This window comes from Parus major, chromosome 2 (assembly GCF_001522545.3).
Source record: "Parus major isolate Abel chromosome 2, Parus_major1.1, whole genome shotgun sequence".
NCBI lineage: Eukaryota > Metazoa > Chordata > Aves > Passeriformes > Paridae > Parus > Parus major.
In genome coordinates this window covers 135,186,976-135,206,128 of record NC_031769.1, presented here as the reverse complement: position 1 = coordinate 135,206,128, position 19,153 = coordinate 135,186,976, and the positions used below count along the sequence as shown (strand labels likewise).

Sequence of the window (19,153 nt, the reverse complement as noted above, 5' to 3'; positions counted from 1 at the left end):
TTAATGTGAAGAAATATTTGACAAGCAAAGTAGGCCTATGCAAACTGAAGCCTTATGCAGAATCCAAAAATGAGGAGCCTGTAAAGACTGCTTTGCAGATCTGGCTAATGAAGACAAGTATGAAAGTTTATCTAAGAATAAGACTGATGCATAGGCTACCCCAAAGAAAGAAAGAAATAAAGAAAGGAACTCAGGACAGCCCTGTCTCAAGGCATAGGCCTCAGACATTTATTTGTAAGTGCCTGGAGAGGTGGTATGTGCTATGTTTCAGACCCAAATCCACTTATAGCAAATTTAGCTTCAGTGTGTATGATGCAGTGTTTTTCATACAGGAAGCAAATCTAAAATTTTGTACATACATATGTGTATATGCAGATTATTTCTTCTACTAAATATTCAGACATATGAATGAGAGTATTCGCACTGAGGTTCTATTAAAAAGAAGTTGCAGTGTTTGAATAGATTGTCTTGATACCAAATGTGTCAGATGGCTGGGTGAAATTCAGCTTGAATAGATTGAGGAGGTTTTTAACAGGGTCACTTGGAACATTTTATATTCTATTGCATCTTTAAAATTTGATTTCTTTCTATCTATATTACTTAATTTCTTATTTTTTAATATACTAAAATATATTTTTATGTGTTGAAAATGTGAAACAGTAGAGTTGGTGTAAGTCAAACAAAAACATTATTTTGTCCTTCTTCTGTGTAGGATACTTTCATGTATTGTTCTTTTCATGAAATTTATCCTGTGTCCTTCTTTGACAATATACTGTGGTATTAAGTGGAGATCTATACTTGAAAAATGAAACAAGTTTATGCTAAACAATTAGAAAGCATTATGTGATCACCAGCTCCCTAGAGGATTCTATCCAGCACACTGGCAGGGTTTCCATGGAAACAAGAACATTATTAAATACTCCAAAAAGTCCTGTCTTTCTCTGGTTTGTCCCCTTTCCTCTTTTTTTAAGTAGTTTGTGTTGTACATAAGCATTTCATTTCAAATTGTGCAATAAATGAAAGGATTTAATCCTCTCATTAAATGGAACATATTCATTTCTATAATAAGCTCTGAGATTCTGTGGATCTTGAGCTGCTGTCTTAATTTTAGGCAGTTTTACATTAAGAGGATATGAGTATTCATTTACTGAGAGTGAATGCGAAATGTGACCTAGACTGCTATTTTTCTGTCACACTTATTTTTTTTCTAGTAGCTTTAAGAATAAATTAAAAAAGAAAAGCAAGAAGAATGTGGTATGGGCATGTGACTTACATCTGCCTACTAATTTGCTTCCTCCATATCTGAATTTCCATAGTTCTTAAAGAATACCAACACTTGGAGTATGGTATTTCTTTCTTGGGCTGAAATGTTTGTATTTAAACATTTTTTCTGGGCTCTGAATTGTGTATGCCATAGAGGAGCTCCTTGACAACTGCAGAGAAATCATACTTGAAAAAATACAACGTTTAGTTGAGAAAACATTTTAATGAAAGATTCATTCCACAGGACAGCAGTAAATATATCATTGTAATGGAAATGAAACTGTCTTACTAATAGAAGTATCATGTTCTGCTCTGGGATCTTTAAAAAATGGAGCTTAAGTAAGACTGGTTTGGGGTTTTTTCCATTTCTCAAATCTCCCTTTCTTCTCATGATAATTCATTTCTATACTGTATGACTAATTCACATGAAAACCATATAAAATTTTTAATTCATTTCATGGCAGCTCTCAAAATTTTTAGTATCTAGGAATACTGTTAGATGGCTGAAGAGTTAAACAGCCTCCTGTATTATCAGCTGCAGTTACAAAGTACAATGATGTTTAGCTTTAGCTGGATTTGGAATAGGATGAGAGGAATTTCTCCAAGCATCTTCAATATAGAAGTCTAAATGTTCACTACATTTCTATATTTTTAAGGCCACAACAGAGAATAAAACACTTACGATCCATCTTATGTTCTCTGCTAAAAGAAATTATAGATTTGTGATATCATGTAGAGGTTGGAAGGGGTTCAGAACACCTTCTGTCCACAGGAAGGTCAACTACAGTGATTTGCTTGGGCCCATGTCTATTTTCATATGTTCAAAGATGGAGATACTGTCTCTAGAGACTATCTCTGGGCCCCTGTTCCAGGGCCTGATCTCAATCATGCAAAATTTATTTTTCCTTACATTGAAACTGAATTTCACATGTTTCATTTTATGTTCATTTTCCCTTGTCCTTTCAGTATTTACCTTTTAGAAGAAACTGGATTCACGTTCTTAGTACCTTCCCATTAGGTAGTTGAAGACAACAGTAAGGTGCCCCACATATCTTCTCCAGCTAGTCACATGCTACAGTTCCCACATCACTGTGGCAACCTTCAGCTTGACTCAGCCCAGTACACCTTTCTCTTTCCTGCTGTGGTGGGCTGACCTTGGCTGGATGCCAATCCAAGCTGCTCTGTCACTCTCCCTTCTCAGCTGGGCAGATAAGAGGAAATCTCACAAAAAGCTTATGGATCCACAACAGGGACAGATCACTCAGGATTACTGTCACTGGCAAAACAGACTAAACTTGGGGAAATTAATTTGTTACCAATGAAATCTGAGTAGGATAATGAGAAATAAAATGAAATATTAAAATACTTTCCCCCCTACCCATCCCTTCTTCCTGGGCCTAACTTTACTCATGATTTTCTCTGCCTCCTCCACAAAAACAGTGCAGGGATGACACAGAATAGGGGGTTGATGACAGTTCATCACACACTGTCTCTGCCATTCCTTCCTCTTCATGGGCAGGACTCCTCAGTCTTCCTCTGCTCCAGGGTGAGGTCCCTCCCACGGGAAAGAGTCCTCAAAAAACTTCTCCAGATTAAGTCATTCACACAGGCTGAAGTTCTTGATGAACTGTTTCACTATGGATATCTCCCATGGGACACAGTTCTTCAGGAACACACTGCTTCAATGTGGGATATCACATGGGATCACAAGTCCTAACAGCAAATCTGCTCCAGTGTGGTCTTCTCTCTCAATGTGGGACAGGTTCTGCCAGGAGCCTACTTCAGTACAGGGATCTCTTGAGCCAAGTCTCCTTCAGGTGCATCCACCTGCTCCAGTATGACTGGATGTATGATATTCTCCAAAGGCTGAAGGTAAATATCTGCTCCATGGTGGACCTCCATGAGGTCCAGCCTGCCTGATCATGGTCTTCACCACAGATTGCAGGGTAGCTCTGTTGTGGTGTCTGAAGTGCTTTCTCCCCCTCCTTTTTCACTGACCTTGGTGTCTGCAGTGCTGTTTCCCGCATGGTCTCATACTTCTCTCCAGCTAAAATTGCAGTTTTTATGCCTTTCTATAATACATTATCCCCAAAGGTGCTATCACTGCCACTGATGGGCTCATCCTTGGCCAGCTGTGGGTTCATCTTGGAGCCAGCAGGCATTGGCTCTGTAAGATTTGGGGAAGTTTCCACGAGCTTCTCACAGAAGCCACCCTTGTAGCCCACCCTGCTCTAAAACCTTGTCTTTTAGACCCTTTACACTCATACTGGACTTTTAATATTATGTACTATCAAAGTTTGTATTTCTTATAAATGATTATGAAAGAGCCTAAGGCGACTATCTCAAATACAGAAGTCTAGTGTGTACATATATGAAAAGTTAGGTGAGATTTCCAGTTCCATTTGTTAAGTGGATCATGCAAATGCAAAGTGAAAGAAATTTCTGGAAAAAACCTATCTTGAAGTACCAGACCATGAGTAAGAAGTATGAGAGAAGATATGATACAGTAGGCAAGAAGATTCTGAGAAATGTAACAGGCAATTTTGAAACTGCTAATGGAAAAAAAAAAATCACCACAATTCAAAGATGAGAAAGAAGATAAAATAATAAGTAAGAAAAATACAGTGAATATAGGGTATTGTTAAAGGATCAAGTGAGAAGGTCAAAGATAGGGGAATGGAGAGGGTGCACAAAAGAACATAAATATATACAACTGGAAACAAATTTTTCCAGGACAACAAGTTGTGTATTTCCTAGAATGCATATGAATCTGTTTTAAGAATAAAAACCAAAACTTTTGAATATTAATTAGTCTACATTTTATTTTCTCTTTTTTATTTTCTAATCAAACAACATATGATCATATTCAGAGGCTGCTGCATTTTATTTGTCAATAACCACTATAATATGTTCTGCCAAAAATGGTACATTTCCCTCTGCTGAATTGAGATAAAGATTTTTACCACATCAGGAAGACAAACATGAGCATTATCTTGACCACAAATTAACAGCCTGAATGGCAAATAATCTAATTTCATCAAAGAGGGAAAGGAATAATTCATTCATTATAGCACTTTCTCAGAAAGAAATGAAAAAACAATCCAAAAATATAAACTTTATAAATCTGCTGCATTTTTTATGAATATTATATATTTGCTAAAAAAATGTAACAATAGTCTTATACATTTTTCATTTGTGTACTTCAAATAATATTAATAAATATATTATTAACGAATATATTATTTATACATATTATAAAACCACATTTATTAATAAAGTACATAAATATATATTTATATAAACACTATAATGAAGTGACCTGCTATATGTATCTATGGTCTTGTGATAGTATTTTTGAGGTAATTTACTTTAGTCATATTTTTGAAATTGTATACCACAGGCTGAGAACTGTATTTTTGATTTTCTGAAAGTCTTAATATTTTAAAAGTATAACTTTCTGATCTTAATTTTTAATTTTTTCTTCAGAAGCATAGGGAATTTCTGCAAAAGAGAGCAGGGTAGGAAGTAAATACAACAAGGCTTCACAAATAGTATTAATTTTTGTAGGCCCTCAGTTCCTAGAAGGAGAATACTAAAAGAAAGCTAGAGAGAGACTTTCCACAAGGGAGTGTAGTGGTAGGATAATAGATGGCATTAAGCTGAACGATGGTAGGCTTAGATGAGATATTAGGAAGAAATTCTTTCCTCTGAGAGTGGTGAGGCACTGCAACAGGTTGCTCAGAGAACCTGTGGAAGTCCCATCCCTGGAGGTACAAGCCCAAGCTGGATGGGGCCCTGAGTAATGGTGTAATGGAAAGTATCCCTGCTCATGGCAAGGGGGTTGGAACTAGATTGTTCTTGAAATCTTTTCAAACCAAACCACTCTATGATTCTATGACTGATCCTCATTTAGCTGAGGTTATTGTAGATGCAGAGAAATATAATAACTTGTAGAAACAACTCTGATTTAGAATATACAAAAAAAGTAATTCACAGAGTCACAATTATCAAGGTTTTTTTCAACATTTAAAATCTAAAGCAAGAAAATTACTTAGCTATCTTCAGACTCTTATCTAGTCCTTAAAAAACAAGAAAAATAAAAAAACCAAAACCACAGTGAATACCTTAATTTTCTGTGGTGGTGAGCTGTAGCTGACCACCTATTGACAATCTATTGGCTTTCTAGTGCTTTTCCTTCTGTGAATTTTCATTGTCTAATAGTATGATTGTATTTTCTCTCTGGTGTGTGAATGCTGCAATGGGATTAGTAATTTTCAATCTATCTCGTTGCCTATTTTCATGAAAATTTTGGAAGTGTTTTTCAAAATGTGTCACTACTGCTGAATTTGCTAGAAGCTCAGCTATAGATTCAAGAGTTGCTGGAGAAGGAAGAAGACAAACTGAAATTCTTAGTGATTGCATAGTCAATTCAGCATCAAGTTTCAACCGTGCAGTTTGGGGCTTCTTTTGCATTTTGCTGTACAAGAAATCATATGCGCTGTGTTCTCCTAAGCATAATGTTTAATTTATATGACAATAATTTATGCTGTTGTTGAATTATTTAACTTTCAGGTAGTCTATACTATAATGTAAGGAATGTGTTTTTCTTTGATTCTAACTATTACACTGTCATCCTGGTGAAAATAGCACATTATGCATTTTATTACTGCATTATTACATTGTATGCTTTTAGAATTGTCAGTTGATGCAAATACTTTGGCAGCCAATTAATTGTATGAGGTTCCTCAGCCAATTTGCATTTTCTTGTTGATTTTCTTTGCCGTTCCTTCACTGAAGGTGCCCAGACAAATAAACAGTATTTGCATTGTGTCAGCATGACACTAAAAGCCAACTAATTTTAGAATTAATCTTTTAAAATTCTTTTGACAGAAATTTAGTCTGCTGAACTCAGGTTTTTTTCCTCATGTATCTCTAAAATACCTTCCTTTGCTGAGTAAAAATACTGCTTTAGTAAATCCTGTGTAATTCCACTCGTCCAGATGGAATTGCAAATCTATCCATCAGTACACATAGCATTGCACCATCTTCATTAACAATGTGATCTACCAAGTATTGGATAAGGAGTGTTACAACTGAATGTATATAAATATGGCCATGTGCATTTATCAGGGTGTTGGGTCTGGAAAACATATCCTTGAAAGCCATTGTCATATAACAGACAGGGCAGCAGTTGGTATACTGGTGCTTATCTTACCTTGCAAGTTTTTAATATAGACATCTCCTATGAGCAGCTACAAACATCTTTGTCTCTTTGGTGAATCACTCACACACTTCTCAAAGCTCCTTGTCTATTGTGTGTCTCTGTGGTGATACAACATCACAAAAATTCTTAGGTATTACTAGTTATGCTGTTACATTGGCTACAGTTCCAGTGCATTTATTTTGGGGGTCAAGGTAAACAAATATTAATTAGATCTTGATTAATGCACTTTAATTTATGCACATAGTAGACCTCAGCTCACACTACAGGAGTCAGAGTATGAAGCTGGTTATATTGAGATAAGATGTCCATACTGATTCCCTTTTGATATTTATTTCATCTAGGCACTTTGATAGCATGATTCCATTGCAATATGATATTTCATTTTCAACATGTTACAAATAAATATTTATCACAAATAATATCAGGATACTGATTTTAATTACCTTTATCAGGAAAGCAGCTTGACAGCAACCATATTATTAGACTTTTTTAATAACCTGGAAAGGTTTTAAACTTAATAAGATAAAGTGTACTTCACAAGAATTTATAAAACAAAGTATTTCCATATCTTGTATTTTGAAGGTGTCCCTGCCAGTGGTAGATGGCTGCAACTAGATGATGATTAAGGCCCCTTCCAACTGAAACAATCACTTGATTTTGTATCCTGCTAGAGGGTTAATAGGGGAATAAAGGATGAATATGGCAACAAAGATAACTTTTTTCAGAATTCAGAATTCTGAGTTGAGCAGGGTGGTCTACTACCAGGTCTGTCATCAGGGACCTCAGAGTTTTAATTGCAAGATTGCTGCCTCTCTAAATACCAGATCTTCAACTCAGCCCTGTTTCATTTTGGGAAACATCTGTAACAGCTGTAGTCATACAGAGTGTTGTGACTCTTAATATCAACAAATATATTGCAACATCCTTATTTGAAAACAGCACTAGAAAGATGTATGGGTTTTTTAATTTATGGTTATCTCAATTCTGCTATCATTACTTTTTTCAAAAGATCATTATTACAAGTTTGGGCATATGTTTAAGTTATGCAATTGAATCTTTGAAATTTTCAATAGCTGAGACCAAGCTAATGAAAACAAAAGATGAACATTTGGACCATGATTCCAATCACTTTTTAAATCTGAAATAGTAAAATGGACACCAACTTTAAGTTGACTATGAGACACTCATTGTGATTTTCCAGGAAAAAAATCTATAATGACTTGTGTCACATATCTTTAATATTTTGGATTTCAATTACAAACCAGAATGGCTCCAAAGATGCCATGACTCAATGCTGTTGATTCAATGATGTGTGAAATAAGAAGGATGTATATTGAAGGCTTCAGTGACTCTAAAGGCAAGGCTTTTTAAAGGAACTGTTCTGTATAACTTTTTTGATTAATGTTGAAGGGACAAAAAGCACAGGTATTAAAAAATAGATGTGGATATGGATGTGGATGTGAATGTATTCACTGTGCAATTTATCATGAGGGGAAAGGAATACCGAAAAATGTACTTGCCAGAGCTCAATCTTTTAAGCAGAATATCAGAGGAAATAGATGTGTCAGGGAAAAGCTTTTACCTTACTCGCACTGATGTACACTGTGACCACCAGTCCAGAGTCAATGCACTGAGTCAAAGAAATCAATGCTTGTTCCAGCCACTCTCAGTGCTGATGTTCATGCAGTGGATGGGCTACAACACACAGCAGCTCCACTTTGCTTCTTTTTATGAAGCCAGACTTTGTATGGCTGTATTAAAACATTTCCAGCAGATCTCTACAGACAAGGGTCCTTGTAGGAAATCAGATCAGTCCACAACAATGCACATTATGTGCCCTTCCACGGGTATTGATCTGTGGCTAGTGTCAAGACTTGTGACACTCAATTTGTGTTTACAGTATCCTAGTTTCTGTGGCTCTCCACAGTCTGCACTATACTCAGTTCTTGACCTAGGAGAGGGCACAATATTCCCAGAATCACAGAAACAGACAGTATCTGAGGCTGGAAGGCACCTCTGAATCTAATCTAGTTCAAGTGCCTCCACTGAGAGCAAGGGCACCTGGAGTGGGGTGATCAGGGCCATGTCCAGGTTCAGTTTTGAGTATCTGCAGGATAGAGACCCCCACAGCCTCCCTGAACAACCTGTTTGAATGTTCAATCAGCCTTAGAGTGGGGAAAAATATGTTTGAACTGTATTACTTCTATTTCAATTTATGCCAGATTTTCTTGTTATTTCTCTTAGTACCATTGGGGAGAGTCTGTGTCGATCTTTACTTCCCTGTCAAGTATTTATAAGCACTGATGATTCCCATTGAACCTTCTCTACCCGAGGCTGAACATGCACTCACTCAGATTCCCTGGTATGTCTGCAGCTCCAGTCCCTGAATAATTTGTGACTCTTTGTGGGACTCTCTCTGTCCACGTCTTCATACTGGGGAGCCATCACTGGACACAGTTCTCCAGGTGCGAGGGAACTGGTCTCTGTCTGGACTTTATGCTGTTTCTCGCATTTCACCACCCTTCATGCATTTCACCTCCCAGCTCTTCAGTCACTTTTCAACACACATCACAGACTCATCATCTACCCCATACTTTATCAGTTTGTCTATGAGAGTGTTACTGGCTAAAGTGAAGAAGATATATTCAACTTCTACTTGAAAAACTTTGTTCATCACTCAAGCAGAACACTGAAACTTCTATTTCTAAATTCTTCTGTGGTGTAAAAATCTTTTCCTTCCAGTTCTGATTTTAGTTTTCCAAATTTGAATGTCTCTGTGAACTTTTCAAATGCAGGCAGACTTAATTTAAGTTTGATAAATTTTGGCAAATAAGGTAACAGATCTGCCAAAGCAGTCATAAATTGGCTGAGAAAATGTCTTCAGAAGAGGTTAAGTCCTGCTTCTCTCTTCTGGTGAAGCAGTAGTCACAGTTCAGGAGTGCTGAATTCTAAAGTCTCTGCATAATTAAGCAACTACAGAAATCCTGACTCTGAAATCGTGAAAACATTTTGTCATCATTTAGGCATTTTGTGATGCAATAAAACACAAATTCTTGTAGAAATGTAACATTGCAGAAGTAAAGAGATCACAAATATGCCAGAGAAATTGTGATTCTTGTTTTGCATAGTACATAGTAAGATTACACCCTGTTTAGAGGTTTTACAAAAATAAGCATATGGAATTGCATGTTTTAGGAAGAAATTTTGATGAACATTTGCAATTTTCTTCAGTTCATAAAAGTAAATTATTTTAAGCTGCGTGCTCCTTGTAATCCAGTTGTCATTAGGCCAGAAGGTTCAAAGGACTACACAATGAAAGTTATGATAGCCTCTTACACCTCTAAAGTCCTATACTGAATATAATATAGAAAATTAGAAGAAATCTTGCTTGATGGCTTACACACTGAAGTGGTCTCATTCCAACATTTTTGAAGCTAAGATTCAGTTATTTAACTGAAGATGTATGCATTGAAATCCATTCTCCATTGAATGGTGTAGAACTTAAAACAGTTTACCTGTTCTGAGGAAGAAAAAAACACAACTTTTCATCAGGTCGTAAGAGTTGAAAATAAAACAAAGGAAGTATTCTTTTTCCCCTTCATTTAGTTTTTTGATCTTGCTCTAGGTATTCGACTACCTCTAGGTATCCTGCATGTAGCAGGAAAATTTAAAAAATTCTAAGTGAATTCAAACAATACAAGTTCTTCACTGCCTTTGTTTTTCAATTTTCTTGGACATTATTTTTCTTTTCTATCTCTAAGCTATCATAGGAGAACTATATTGAATGATAGAACTTATTTGGGGATCACAAGAGGTTATCACACACCTCTCAAGTCTGACTTTAAAGGCAGTTATATTTTCTCTGGGTCTTATGCATCTCATTTTGAAAATTTCCAAGGCTGTAAATTCTACAGCCTCTCCAGGCAAACATAAACTCCCAGGGCATAACCTGCATCACCATGGTCTTCTTCACCAGCTACAGGGGATCTTCAGCACCTGTAGCCTACAGTACCTTTTTTCTTCACTGGAGTTGGTGTCTTCAGGTTTGCATCTCTTATTTTTCTTACACTCTCTCTCTCTACCTCCCTGTCTCCCACTTTCTGCTGCTGCACAGTATTTTCCCCTCTTCTTAAATATGTTACCACAGAGGCACCACCAATATTGCTAATTGCATCAGCTTTAGTCAGTGGTGGAGCTCCACCTCGGAGCATCCTGGAATTGGCTCCATGGGGGCAGCCCCTGACGTCTACAGAGGCCACTCCTGCAGCCCCTGATACCAAAACCTTGTCACACTAAGCCAGTACAATCTTCATTTGTGCAAGCTTTTTTCTTGGTGGCTTTCACATCCTCCCTGCTACACCCTTCTGAGAAGGTCATTCAAACTAAGAGGTGTAAACTGATCCCAAAGGAATTGCTAACTCTTCCTCTCTGCAAGCAGTGTCTGCCAAGTGACACTGGGTGCTCTGGTTAGGATTCAGCCTTCTTCCTGACTATCACCACTTGATTTTTACAGAGCTGAAATAAACTTCTTTTATACAGTAAAATATCAACAGCTAAATAAAACAAGTGCCACTTTGAATACTTAGTTACTCATTTGGAGTGAATGGAAGTGTGTGCTTTGTCGCCAGCTGGGTTAAAACATGACATTGTCATTCTTTTATAAATTTCAATAAACACTTGTTTTTAATAGAAGAGTGTCTCCATTACAATAATTTAATTATAATTTCTTTGTGGTTCAGAGGCAAAAGTGGAAAAGCAGGTGTAAAAACCAGCCAATGCCATATTCATACTTTGACTCTCTCTTGAGAAATAAAAAAAAACCCCAACAAAATCCATGAGATCCCTAGTAATTTCTAAAATCTCAATATATATCTCAGTATCTATCTCAATATCTTAAAATGATAAATGTTATTTATCATCTTTCACATTTTTCATACTTGGTTTAACGACAAGAAAAGTTTTAAAGACAAAATTACATTTATAAATCATAGTAAAAACCATTCTTCCTTGTAGGTATTAAAAATAAGGAGAAAGAAAATATAGCTGAATTTCAAGTTGATAAATTGATATATTTACTTCTAGGTATTTTTTTTCCTTTACTTTGCTGAAGCAATCAATTAAAATAATTTCTGCTTTCCTCTGTATTCCATTTTTAATGAATTTACTCTTATGTCTTCTGCCCTTCAGCAACGCAAACAATAAATATCAGGCTTGAGAACCAGGAAATCTAAATGAGTATCTTAACACTGCAAAGCTTCTAAGCTTCATTGTTTCACAAAGCAGTAGGAAACACCTTGATCATCAAAAAATCTTTATATATTTTTCTGTTGTGCTTATATTCATACAAGGCTTGTCCAAATATTTTAATTTAAATTACCTTAGTTTGTAAGCAATAAAAGCACTAACCCTTTCCCAAAGTTCATTTTTATGTGAGAAAAAGATGTAATTTTTTTCTGTTGGAAGACAACAGTAAAGGGAACTGACTGTTATATAGACTGATTATTTTGTTAAAAAAAAATTGTGAGTTAACCCATCAATTTCAAGTCCTGGTCTACTAAAACAGAAATTTTTTTAAAAAATAAATAATCTACACACATTTTTAACCAAATGTATAGGCGAGAGTTCAGGAGGCTGCATCCTTTGGGTTTTTTCGTTTTGTTTCTTTGTTTTTCATTTTTTTTCCTTTGCTTTGGTGGGGGGTTTTGTTTCTTTTTTTTGTTGTTTTGTTTTTCTTTTTTGTTTGTTTGTTTTGTTTTGTTTTGTAAAAAAGGCAAGGTATTGGCTTTATGTGCCAAGATTTTACTTGTGTTTAAATATTGTCTTCGATCTTTATATAGAATAAAGAACAATAAATGAGACCTCTGTGCACCATTTATTAGAAAACAGTTACTTCTATCAGTACAGGAACGTCCAACTCACCTAAATCACATCCACAACACGACGTTTCCTTGGAGAAAAAAGGGGTAACTCAGAGAATATCTCTGAAATTTAATTTATTGCCAGGTAACATAAACGTTCAGTTACTGAGTCAGAATTTGAGGGGAAAAAAACAAAAAAAACCCCAACAACAACAACAATAAAAACCAACCAAAAAGAACCCAAAGACAGAATCTTAAAACACAGAGAACAGAGATTTCCTCTGCCTTCACCTGGGCTCGATCTCTCCCGTCCCCTCGCTCCTGCCGCACCTCACCTTCAGTGGGGCATGGCCCGAGGCGAGGGGACAGCACCCTTTGTCCGTCACCCCTTTGTCCCTCACCCTTCGCTGTGTCCTCACCTACTCGTGTCCCTGCTGCTCTTCGTGCCCGCTCGGCCCTGCTGTGCCTCCCCTGCAGCCCCTCATTCCTGCCCGGCTCTCTTAGCCGTCCCTGCTTCCCTCCAAGCCCTTCATGTCCCCTGTGTCTCCCCTGCTGCCCTCTGATCCCCTCATGCCCGCCGAGCCTCGGCCGCGGCCCTGCTGCCCTCCGGGCCCGGGCGGTGCGCGGCCGCCTCCCTCACGGGTCAGCCAGCGTTGCCCCATACAGGCCCCCATGCAGGCACAGGCTGTGGGTATTGTAGTGTTTTCCCCTGGCACAGGTAATTTTTGTGGTTCTATCTCAAAGGTGGTAGGTGGGAAGGCAATTTATTCTGTTTAACTTATGTTCAACCACCATTAAACTCCTCACCTCCTTAGCTACAGATGCATTATTTGATTTTTTTATTTTTTGCTGGCTGTCACATCTGTATCAATTTTACTGGTATACAGCACGCAAGTGCAAAGTGAGGATGTGAATCATGTCAATTTATAGTCATCACTGGGTTTATTTGGAATTTAAAATCTGAGTTTTATGAAACAATACAGAAAATAAGACTTCCATTTGTCCTCAAGAACTGTTTTATGTCCCTTTGCTCAAAAGCTGGATGAACTTCATGTAAGTCAAAGATGACTGCAAAGCTATCCTGAAAGATTTTCAGTTGATGGATGTTTTGCAATCTTTATATTTCAATTTCTGAAATCTGTAAGGTTATTCTTGTGCATAAATTACCGGGAAAGGCTGAAATTTTTTCCTTGCTATAGATTTGTAGAAAAAGTCAACATATAAATGTTTCTTAGATATTATATATTTTATATCTATTTTGAATTATATTTGGAGTTTTTAGAATGTATCAGAATATTATATAAAATAAATATAATACGCATTATACTACAGACACTGCTCTCTATACTGTGCAGACCCATTCTTCTATTCTCTAACTCTGAACATTACATTATTGAGACTAAATTGAAGACCTAGTTTTTATTTAGTGGAGCAAGATCTTGCTAACCTAATGAGAAAGTCTTTGAACCAGGTCCACTGGGCTTTTGTGGTTGGTTACCAAAGCTTGAAGGTTTATTGAGGAACAGAGGATCAGGCAGAGTACACGCAGAGCAGACGGAGGAGGGATTTTCTTGTACTCTTTGATGAAGTGGGGTGACCAGAAACAGCTCTCAAGTGTCTGTACGCAAACAAACATGATAACAAAGAACTGCAACTTCACACATGATCAGAGATCAATGACATTATTAAAATCACAAAGCCATAGCAAAGCAGTTGGCGCTGCTGGAGTTCTGCCATAGATGTATAGTGACTCTCCTAGAAAAGTGGGCAGGAAACAAAAGGAGTAAGTGTTTGTGCAAAGGAGGAAACATAGGGAACTGGCATTGTCTAAGGAGCTTCCTAAAGATATTTTTGTGCCTATGTAATCTATTACTGTGCTCATTAGCGAGTTTCATAATCAGACTATAATACTACAGACACTAAAATGGAGTTTAACTTTTTAGGATGCTTTTCACTTCTGTATAGTTTCTGTTCTGCTGACTATTGCACAGACAATGAAGAAACAGAATAAGAAATTAAATCAAATCTGGGGGCTGTTTTATGAAGGCAGTATAAGATGTGCAGAAAATTTAACTGTTTCGTTCACTGCAGATATCTAGATAGATATCTAGATGCGATATATTGTGTACCAGATTAAAGCTTGATCTACCATGCAATGTCATTAAATTCTCAATGAAGTCCACAAATTTGCATGTCCTATAAATCACTGATGACATTGCCTGTCTTTGATCATCCGTTTTATTGAAATTTACAGTTCAATATTTATATGACATTATTATGAATATCACTGAAAGCTACAAGAATAAGCAGAAAATTAAAAAAGACATAACTAGAGAAATATATTTTCAAAATTTATTATGAAAAATGAACAGTGAACAGCAAACCAGGAAGACAAAAAAAAGATAAAATTTAGTAAAATCAGCTTTCACTGGAGATTATTTGAACATGTACATGTTTCACTTTTTTTTTTTTTTTTTAATGGGCATTTACTCATAAGATTGTAAAAGGAAAAAAAGAAGAGAGAAAAAAACTTCAGGTGTCTATGGACATAAATAGAAACAATCTATGCCCACAAAAAAGAAAAACAAAAACCAAACCCCCAAAACATTACTTTTATAATCATCACTCATCATAATATCAGTGATACTCCCTCTGCACAAAAGCCCTTATGCATATTCAAACAGGGATCTTAATTTGAATTCATAATACCTTGAAAAGCTTTTTAATGCCAAGTCCCCTCTTGCATATCACTTTGAAAAATCTTCCCCTTTCAGCATATGGTTAAGATCAGAGAAATATGTTAAGAAAAATGACATCTTGGCAGTAAGTGTATTTTTTGCATTTATGCCTTCATATCATATTTGCAAGATTGTTATTGGATAAAATTCCAGTATATGACCAAATCAATTTAATCTGATAGTATGGAGTATGAATTTTAAACGTATATTTTTAAAAAATACCAGTGTTAGCTATGTATTTGTAATTGAACAATATCAGGTTCTATCAAGTCTTAACTGAAGCGTTGTCTTCTTACAATTTCTTTGAATGTTTTTCTTCATATTTGATAACTGGAAATTAAAAGGATAGGGACACACAATTGTTTCAAGGCATTTAGGTGTTTAACCACTGTTTAGCTACTACATTTTGATTGCAGTGCTTGTAGTGTGTATTGGGTGTGGGAACATGCAGCACATACAACCTAAGCTACATACGTAAACCATCTTGATAACCAAAAAACAGATAAAGACGTTCTCATTCACTGCTATCTTCCATCCTTTCACAGATATTATTTTCCCATTTCCTGGATTTCATCCACCCCTCCAGATGTTCAAAAATAGGCTGGGATTTGGGATCCATTCATCAGGATGGTGCCTATGACAGGAGAAGCAGGACACTTGATGATTGGGCACCTAAACCATCCAGACACAGGTCACTCCCACACTGTCCTCACTCCTCACAAAATCCACTCTTCATTGCTTCATGTTATTCTTGCTGTTTTGCTCCCTGCAACATAAAACTTGTACCACAGGTTATTTTTTCCCCAAGATTAAATGTCCTTGAGGCACACACTGGGTTTCCCCATCTTGCTACTTTATCCACCAAGTATACTGCGGTCCTTGAACAAATACAGTCCCATGAATGGGCTTGTCCTTTCCCAAGGGAAAAGGGGGTTAGGCACTTAAATGCCTTTGAGGACTCCTATCCTGGTAGTTTGTTAGAGATAATTGAGAAAGTTACAGAAAGGCTGGGAAAGAGATTATCGTGGATCTGCACCAAATTACAGCAAAGCTTATCTTTCCTCTCTTGCTTGTTAACATTTCGTTACTGGGCTTCTTGCACATTGATGAAGAGCAGCCATTGTTCGTCTTCCTAAATGTTCCCACACCAGCTATTTTATTTGCAACATTTCACAGCTGACATCTAAGAAATTATGCTGCTTCAATTGTGATAGAAATAGGGGTACTAAAATCAGGTCGCACAAGTTACATTTATTACATTCTCTTTTATTTGTCAGGGTCTTGTGCACTATGAAGTTAGTGGTAGAACTCCTGTCAACAGTATTTGTCAATTTACTTGAAGATCAAATGTTTTTTTTACACTGTCTTCACAAATTAAGGCACCAAACATTTGCATGGGCATGTTTCTCAGTCTTCTCACAGATGGGAGCTTTTACCTATGGGGATCTGATTGCAAGACTTGAACCAAGCAAATGGTATTGTAGGTGGAGGAAAATAAGATCACAGTACAGTAATTCTGTTATTTATTATTCTAATGCTTGCAATGCACTAAGGTGATATCCAGTGTGCTTTTGGTTATATATGCAACAATTAAATATAGATAATATTAATTGTATTTGTAGCAAATTTGCTACATGAATCAGAATAAAAACCATGGTGATTTGTTTGGGCCATTTTACTGATAGTAGCAAAATCACACTTTGGAAAAATCTCTAAACAGCTGTGGCTCAGAATAAAGGGAACACTCATTATTAACATTGTTTATATTTTTAAATAGTGCCACACTAATTTTTTAAGTTTTTGTATACTATAGCAACATTGTTAGTAAACAATTTGTTAGATTTCTAGGAATTAAGATATTTTTCTCTGTAATTTATTTGTGAAAAGCAAAACATGAGTTCTGCAGTACTGTATGGAAGTTTGCTAAACTAGCAATTTAAAATTATTTTCCTGAGAGTCTGTAATAAATGCAAACATTATATTCTTCTTATTTATGTATTTATTTATTGATTGATTATCCTTTCACAGTATTGGGACAGAACCTGTGGTGTGATGAGATTTCTCAGTTTTATTATATTTAGTGTATTTAAGGTGCTCTAGCTAATTAGTAAGAATAAATTTAAGAAATGTCTTTTACTTTGTTGTTGTTGTTGGTTTTGGTTTGTTTTTTTTTTTGATATATTTTTATCTGGCCATGGCATAATTTAGCAAAATTTTTAAGAGAAAAAACCTGGTATTTTAAACTCCTAAACTGCTGTAATAAAGAATCATGATTTTTTTTTCTTTTTGCTAGAAGTGAGTGTGTCAGAATTCTTTAAACTTTTTGTTCTGTGATCCTATGCTCCTTAAAGTTGTTTTATGTTTTTTCTATCATCAATTTTGACTAGGTTTTCAGACTCTGGGGCAAGTTTTATTCATGTTAGCACTCTAATTGAGCAGAAACAAGAATTGCTTTTCAAATATGCTTCAAACATTTGGGTAATAAACTGAATAACTAATGCAATATGGTATTTCCATTCAAGTTATTTAAAAGATATTTCCATTTTGAAAGAAAAAAAACACTAAATTTCCAATTAATTTTATTAGCTCACAGAAATAATTTTAACATAGGATCATCAAAAATAATTTTTGAGTTATTAGACATATATATACTATAAATAAACATCAGACCTTTGGAATTCTGACATCAAATGACAGAACATCTGTCATTTGAGAATTGTTTCATCATAGAAAATGTTTTTTAGTTTTTTTAGAACTGATTTTGTGAATATCCAATGTTTGCTGGTATATCCAGCATAAGATTACATGCTAAAACATAGAGTAATTTTAGTTTCAGAGTCACCATGGGAAAAAAAAAATAAATCATTGTGATAATTGGTCAAATAGTTTCACAGTTATCCATGTCATGAAAAATGTATACCTATGGTAAAATTTTAAATATTTGATCTATTAAAACTTATTTTACTCTGATGTAAACCTCTTAATTGTGAAAGCATCTTGCATCTGACATTAAAAAATCACTCATGAATATCTGTGGTTTGAAAACAGATCACCTGTCTGGAAATGAGAAAATTATATCTCTAGATATTCACTAAAATAAAATATGACAATATAATTAGTGTACAATGGGTAAGATTCTCATGCCTCTTTATTCAGTATAATGTGACTGCTGCACCTCACGTGTCACTATTTATGATAGGGGTTAAACTCAACTTGATTTATGAAAATATTTTTGGTTAAAGCAAAAGTGGAAATAATGAAATTTTTGCATGCTGTTGTAAAGTGACTGAAGCAATGCTAATCCAGATTTATAATTGCTAATAAATAGAAAATTGTAAATATATGTGCTGGCACAAGTATAATAATCCTTAAGTAATTGTAACATGAAGCAATTACTTTTTTAACATCTTAATTTTGGAGTAGCATTCCAAGTCAAAAGTGTTAAAAAGTCTTAAGCAATTATTCACCTAAACAGTAAAGAACTTTATATCCTTAAGGGATGATTTTAATTTGTTTGTTTTTTTTGCAGCTGAGGATGCTTGTGGAGGAACTATGAGAGGATCAAGTGGAATTATCTCGAGCCCCAACTTTCCTAATGAATATCATAATAATGCAGATTGCACATGGACAATTGTGGCAGAGCCTGGTGATACTATCTCACTCATATTTACAGATTTCCAAATGGAAGAAAAATATGATTATTTGGAAATAGAAGGTTCTGAACCACCTACAATAGGGTAAGTCAAATCTTGCAATTTTAATGTAATAAAAAGTAAGAGATGATGAAGTGTGAAAATACAACTTTTTGTTACTTTTCTTTTTGTGAATATGTAGTCTTGCTAAAAAAAAAAAAAAACACAAAAAAACCACAGTAATAATTGTGACCATGGCATAAATGTTGATATTTCAATTGCAGCTGGAAAATGGTTTTTAAATCTATTCCAAAGATGTAGCATCAAGATGAAAGGCACTGTAGACTCATTTGCTTCATTTGCTCTGTGTCTAACCATTCAACCATTTTTGTATTAAAAATGTATATATTTAGAAACAGAATGGGATGAACTCATGAA

At 35.6% G+C, this 19,153-nt stretch overlaps 1 protein-coding gene across 3 annotated transcripts in view; it reads left to right on the top strand.

Annotated features, from left to right (window-relative positions):
- The window catches only part of CSMD3 (CUB and Sushi multiple domains 3), a 569,626-nt gene that overhangs the window by 165,199 nt on the left and 385,274 nt on the right, over positions 1 to 19,153 (top strand). For all 3 annotated transcript variants that reach the window (XM_015619103.1, XM_015619106.1, XM_015619105.1), the window contains exon 5: positions 18,613 to 18,820. In XM_015619103.1, the coding sequence (XP_015474589.1) occupies positions 18,613 to 18,820 (208 nt within the window). The remainder of the gene's footprint in view (positions 1 to 18,612; positions 18,821 to 19,153) is intronic.